This window comes from Lactuca sativa, chromosome 9 (assembly GCF_002870075.4).
Source record: "Lactuca sativa cultivar Salinas chromosome 9, Lsat_Salinas_v11, whole genome shotgun sequence".
NCBI classification, from domain to species: domain Eukaryota; kingdom Viridiplantae; phylum Streptophyta; class Magnoliopsida; order Asterales; family Asteraceae; genus Lactuca; species Lactuca sativa.
The window spans coordinates 27,839,243-27,846,578 of NC_056631.2; the positions used below are offsets into that span (position 1 = coordinate 27,839,243).

At 37.0% G+C, this 7,336-nt stretch overlaps 1 protein-coding gene across 1 annotated transcript; it reads left to right on the forward strand.

Annotated features, from left to right (window-relative positions):
* The first annotated feature begins 628 nt into the window (after positions 1–628).
* LOC111902222 (scarecrow-like protein 30) lies at positions 629–3,090 on the forward strand. Its single transcript, XM_023898074.3, has one exon. The coding sequence runs from the start codon at positions 1,042–1,044 to the stop codon at positions 2,881–2,883; it is 1,842 nt and encodes a 613-aa protein (XP_023753842.1). The 5' UTR covers positions 629–1,041; the 3' UTR covers positions 2,884–3,090.
* Positions 3,091–7,336: the final 4,246 nt, after the last annotated feature.

Here is a 7,336-nt window from a genome sequence, read left to right on the forward strand (position 1 = left end):
TTAACAAATACATTAAAGAATTAAAGAATGCATTATGCATTGGAACAAAAATAAATCGTTGAATTGAAACTTATGTTGCATTTGTCAATATATTTCGTTTTATTTTAATATAACATATTTCATAGAACAAAATAATTGTTGAACTGAATCTAATCATTTTTCATCCAAAGAAAACAAATTCCTGAAACAAATTATTCACATTTATCGCGGGTAAATAACTAATATATATATATATATATATATATATATATATATATATATATATATATATATATATATATATATATATATATATATATATATATATATTTTGCAGGACCACACATTTTTGTAATATGGGAAATGCAAAAACGAGGTTGACCTGCGAAAGTTATGGTATTCGGAGAAAAGTTTAATATTTTTGATCTAAATAGGATTAATTTATTTATATAAAATATTTAATTTGATTATTTTTGGTATATAGGTAAATAAACCTCCTCCAATGATGGGATCAAATAAGATTCCGCTAAAATAAATGCACCTTTGTTGAAAACGGCATCATGTCAGAAAAGGAATCACTTTAAACTTGACATGCCTTATAAAAAATTAACGGATTATTTTTTTATTCTGCAACGATTGAATTGAATATCACTAGAAACTCAAAGCCATCCTAGGATCCTCCTAAAAATAACCTAACCAACGCAGACTGCCGCCCTTCACTTGCCGGTGATGAACGGTTGCGTCACCCACGATTCTGACGGAGCTAGTCCGCATGCATCTAATATATGACGGTCCCCACCAGTCCACTACCGCCATTGATCTCTTCGTCCTCCTTGTTTCTCCCAAATGCATCATCCCTCTGCTAGTTTGTTAGGTAACATGATCCACAATCTCTCTCCTGATTAATAAAATTATTCAATCCACATTGTTTTCCATTCTTCTGCATTATGTCGGTTTTCGGATTCTATATAATTAAACTGACTTCATCTTTAGTCCATCACCATCAACATCACCACCTCCACAGTCCACCCACCACCATCATATCACCATTAGCCAGCAGCGATGAACACCCTCCTCCAGCTTCAATGCCCAACCCCAGTTGATAACATGTTGAGGAAAACTATCTCTCCCGGAGACCGACAGCTCGAAACCCCTCAGCTGGTGTACAGTCAAATGGTGCGCCACAAAACCCCGCCACCGGAGAAGAAAGGGTGGTGTTCTTGTGGCTGCACTGAGTGCAATGACCCGACGGTTCCACACGACTACTTTGATGCTGTTCTGGATTACATTAACGATATGCTCATGGGGGAAGAAGATGACCTGATCAACAAATCATCCATGTACCATGATTGTTCTGCTCTCCAAGCCACCGAGAAATCGTTCTATGATGTTATTGCCCAGAAACAGCCTACTTTTCCTTCCAGCATTGAAGCATTGGATCTCAATTTGTCTTCGAATCAATGTCCGGGAGGCCATTTTGTTGGAAATCCGACAGGGGTTTCTCTGAGGGGAAAGAAGAACCGGCAACCTTCGGAATGTGGTGGTTTTGAGCAACACAGAAGTAACAAGCACTTAGCGGGTGGTCGTCGTGAGGAAGAGCTAATGGATACTGAAATCACAGCCAAGATCGACAAGCTCCTACTTTGTCCTGGCTCAAAGGAAGTCGGATTGCATGATGAGCTCGCTTGTTGTCCCTTTGACAACCCTGCGAATCCATTAATCAAAGGAAAACAAAGAAGAAAGAGAAATGATCCCAACAAAGAGATCGTTGACTTGAAGAGTCTACTCACTCAATGCGCACAAGCCGTTTCATCAAACAACACACCAAGGGTAGAAACATTTCTCAAGAAGATACGTAATCACTCCTCTCCTCGTGGAGATTCTGAGGAGAGAATGGCACATTACTTTGCTGACGCCCTTGAGGCCCGTTTTTTAGGCACCGGAATGGATCTCTATGCAAATTTAGCCTCAAGTAAGATCACCGCTTCCGATATTGTTAAAGCTTATCAGGTTTACGTCTCGGCTTGCCCTTTCAAGAAAATGTCTAATATCTATGCCAACAAAATGATTGGAAACCTCGCGAGAGGTTCCCCAAAGCTTCACATCATCGATTTTGGGATCCTATATGGTTTCCAATGGCCCTGTCTCATTCAGGGCCTTTCAGCAAGGCCCGGTGGGCCCCCAAGTATTAGGATTACAGGAATTGATTTTCCTCAGTCAGGCTTTCGTCCGGCTGAAAGAGTTGAAGAGACAGGAAATCGCCTAGCTGAATACTGCAAAAGATTCAACGTCCCATTTGAGTATCACGCGATAGCAAAACAATGGGATAGTGTTACAATCGAAGATCTCAAAATCAACAAGGACGAGATTCTCGTGGTTAATTGCTTGTATCGATTAAGGAATGTACCCGATGAGACCGTACTTGGAGCAATGGAGTGTCCACGGGAGTCAGTCTTGAAGTTGATAAGGACTATCAAGCCACATATGTTCCTCCACGGGGTTGTGAATGGGAACTACAACACCCCATTCTTTTTGACACGATTCCGTGAGGCCTACTTCAACTTCTCGGTGCTATTCGATATGTTTGAGGCAGCATTGCATCGTGAAGACGAGGAGAGGTTATTGTTTGAGAAGGAGGTGATTGGTCGGGAACTGATTAATGTGATAGCATGTGAAGGAACAAAGAGGATTGAGAGGCCGGAGACGTATAAGCAGTGGCAAACTAGGAATGAGAGGGCAGGGTTTGTGGCGATGCCGATGAACCGAGACATAATGAAGGAGGTAAGGGCGAAGGTGAAAATTGGGTTTCATAAGGATTTCATGGTGGATGATGATGGACATTGGATGGTGCAAGGGTGGAAGGGGAGGGTGATCTATGCTATTTCCTCATGGAAGATAACATAGCCGTTTGATGGAGATTTATTTGGACTCGTCTTTTAGATGATACATCATTATACCTTAGAGATTTTGAGTTCAAATCTTTCTTTCACTTTAATTAAATAAGTTATGTTGTTTTTATTATCTAAGTATACCATAATAATATAGCAAGTTATGTTGTTTTTAGTATCTAAATATACAAAATAATACAGGACAACTATCGTCCTTCATGTACAATCATCATTTCTGTAACTTACCTCTTGCCAAGTTGAAAAATAATTTGTAATATAAACAACAAAGAAACTAATTAACTCATAAGTCATGATAGAAAATCGTTTAGAGTGTTCCATTTGGAAAGCAGTTAGGATCTAAAATTAGTTGTATAAAATAAGTATATTTTTTTATTAATATACGTGATCTATTTTATATTTATCCATAATTGCATTATATTTTGAACCTTTAATAACAACGTATTAACATTCTTTTACCTCTAATCGGAACATGTGATATTGTTAATATAATGAATGACCCAAAGAATAATAAACAATTTTCTTTTCAAATATATAACAATGTTTACCATATATTTGTAAAGTGTGATAAAAGTGTAGAGTCTCATCTAATCCAAATCTTCAAATGATTTGATCATACGGAACAGAGAAAATGTCATTATTGTACAGTACTCATCTAATCCAAATCTTCAAATGAATTGATAACTAAACTATTTTTTGTGTAATATGTCACTTAACTTACAAGTTGTCACTTAAATAAGTCGTTTTCTTTAATTTTAAACGGTTACCCAATTAACGAGCTTACATGGAAGTGTGACATGTCGATGAAGCTTACATGGCATTTGGCCACATCATCGGCTTTTTATAGGGAAAATGTCAATGTAGCAAGATAAAATATTGACATTTATCTAATTTGGTCACTAAACTACTGTTTTGCACATTAGGTCATTAAATTTACAAGTTACTTGTCAATGAAGTCACTTTCATTAATTTTTAAAGGATCTTTGGTTACCGAGCCTACATGGTTGGCTGACTTGTATGGGAGGTTTATTTGGTTATGTACCACAACCCTATCAATCAAATATAAATTTATTCACTCCTAAAAACTTGTATGAAAAAACAAAATTCATTATTATTTCATTACCAACTTTACTCATCTTTTTTGTCAAGCTCCACCACATGTACTCTTTATTTGTAAATTCTCCCCCTCTCTAATCTTTCTCCTTAGGTGATTGGATTTCTACCCCTTCCACCTTCATTGGAAAATCATAAAACACCACAACCGTCAGAAAATCAAAATCTATATTGTGAAGTCACTAGGAGAACAATCTAAATCTCGTCAACATCTTCAATACCATTGTGATGTAGGGATGAATAGTTTGTCCCAAATCTCAATCCCGTACCGGTACCGGTACCAAATCGTATCGAAATTAAAAATATGGGATGATAGTTGGTACTCCAAATACATGAAATTCAGGATTCGGTACCGCCGATACCGGTACTAGTACCGAAAACCGAGACAATTCCCGGTACCGATACCGGTACTAGTACCGAAAACCGAGACAATTCCCGGTACCGATACCGGTACTAGTACCGAAAACCGGGACAATTCCCGGTACCGATACCGGTGATGTTAATTCGGTTCGGTATTCGGGATTGACTTTCGATGATCAAATTCGGTTTACGGGAAATCGGGAACAGTATGGGTCCGGCCCATGCTCATCCCTACCGTGATGTCTTCCCAACACCCAACCCTTTAATCTTGTTTGCTTTTTCTATTTCAGTGGCAGAGATGCACACCCGTAGGTTGAATTTTGCTGAGTTGCAACCAATATGTGGGTCACTAAGGAAATTATACAGATCATGGTGCTGTCAGTGATATTTAGGTAGGCATTAAAAAGAGACGGGGGAGGATAGAGATAAGATTTTGATTTTTCGATGGTTATGGTGTTTTATGATTAATCCAATGAAGGTGAAGACGGTAGAAATCCAATCGACAGAGGAGAAAGATTAAATAGAGTAAGAGATAGAGGGACGGGGAGAATTTACAGTCAAGAGTCCATGTTGTGGTGCTTGGAAAATAAGATGACTAGTGTTGGTAGTGTAGCAATGTTGAGTTTTGCTTTTTCTTACAACTTTTTTAGGATTGAAGAAACCCATTGGAGAGGGTAGTAGATGCAGTTGGGGTGGTAATACATACCCAAATAAGCGTTCCTTACAAGTCAGCCATGCACTTAGGCTCGATAATCTGTGATCTGTTAAAAATTAAGGAAAGTGATTTAATTGACAGGTAACTTGTAAATTTAATGACCTAATGCGCAAAAATAGTTTAGTAACCAAATCGGTTAAATTGTAATAGTTGATTGTGCTACAATGACATTTCCTTATAAAAATGGTGGATGTTGATGATGTGGCCCACGACCACTTAAGATTCCTCACACATCACACTTCCGCATAAGCTCATTAAATAGGTAACCATTTAAAATTAACGAAAGTGACTTAATTGACATGTAACTCGTAAGTTTAGTGACATATTGCGCAAAAAAATAGTTTAGTCACCAAATCGAGTAAATGACAATAGGTGATTGTGCTACAGTGACATTTTCCCTACAAAATAACATTTTCTTTTTAAATCACCTTTATTGATCTAGGACCTCTGTATCGATATGTTAGGCCGAAGCTGTCACATGTAGCACATCTGACCTTACTTTCCTGAAAAAGCTACAAAGGTTTAAATAGGTTATAAAAAGTGGAGATCCTAGGTAAAAGCCAAAGAGAATAAGGAGTATTCACAATTTTCTAGTCAGATTGATAATCTCGAGATAATTGTTGAATCTTGGCCATTAACTTCCCCTGAAAGACACAATTGTAAACATTGAAAGAGCAGGATTTTGGTGATCGATAATGCTAGAAGGCTTGAATTAAAGCAAAAGGCATAGGCGAAATGGGACGTCGAAGAAGACGAAAATAGAAAAAAAAATCATTGTCTTATAAATGGAAAGAAGAAAAAATGTAGAATAAATGAGCTGACAATTGATGAAAATTGGAACATTGATCCCAAGTGTATTAAATATGAGATCTTGAAGTTTTTTTCTGACAGGTTTGATGAACGTGTTCCAGTTTGACCTAAGTTTGTTAATCACAATTTCATGAAGCTTTCCAAGTTGGAAAGTAAGAGCTTGGAGAGTACTCTGATGATGGATGTGATGGGTTTTATAGGTTACAAAAATCTAATTTTGGCGGAAATGCTTAATCCTTAAGTTAACATTCAACCTAAATGATCTATGTTCTCACTAGGATTTGCAACAAACAATTGAATATCAAGAATCCTAAAAGTATGTTGCTATTGTGGATGAGCTGAAGAGGTTGCTGGTAGAAGACTCGGACGTAGAACAACAACATACTGAAACACAGTTTTCGCACCACGATACCTTTCTGTTAGCAACGCGAGTTTCCGTGATTCCAGTTTGTGTTCCGTTTGATGGGGTGACCATTCAGTCTCTAGAGAAAGTTATAAATTACGACCTGTTTCTTCTTCATGTTCAACCAACAATAGTCCTTATCAAAATTCTGGAGATCTACAAGAAAAAGATCGAGAATTCAAAAGTAGATAACAAGATTTGATTTTTACAAATTGGTCAAAAAGAAATATTTGAAGCAACGAGTGGATTGGCAAAAACCCGAGTAGAAGTTTATTAAGTTGGGAGTCTAGATCAAGACTCGCTAAAAATGTTTATCTTGAGGCAACCCGGCTTTTATAAATTATTTTGCATTTTTGTTTTGTTATTAGTTTTTATTTAATTTTGAATAAAAAGTTATTTTGATGATAGGATAACATTAAAGAATAGGATAACTTGCAAGAATGGGGTGAGATATTACGAGAATAAGGCAGGAGGCATGACACACAAATAAGTGTGGGGTGCACATTTGATATGGAGCGATACCAAGTTCACTTTGCATTTGCTGCTATAAGTGGGAAGATATTGATAAGAAGGACTATTCGAGAGCCTGATCACCTTCTGTTTGGTCGATTTATTCAATGATTAGGGATTTTTTCTTTTTAATCACGCCGTGAACCACTATTATTCACGACGCGAATTATCAATTCCATCACGACTAACATTCCTAATATTTGAAGATCATTACGCGACATACATTCGTTAGCAACGCAAATGTGCCCATTTTTATTGAAAAAGGTACGATCTATAAGCAATAAAGTTAAGTTTCCAGAATTTATTAAGCCAAGACAATTCAAGAATTGTATCTACAAGTAACCCATGCCAATCATTCAATCTCGATACTACATACATAAGGGGAGTTTGTTCTCTTTTCTCTCTTTTGTTTTTGATCTTTATTGATTATTTATAGAATAAGTACATTTGTAACATCTACATCCAAGTAATGCTTTTCCCAAAATAATTACTTTAATTATGAATTGTGAAGGTTTTGGGTGGGCCACGTTGTGGTGGTTA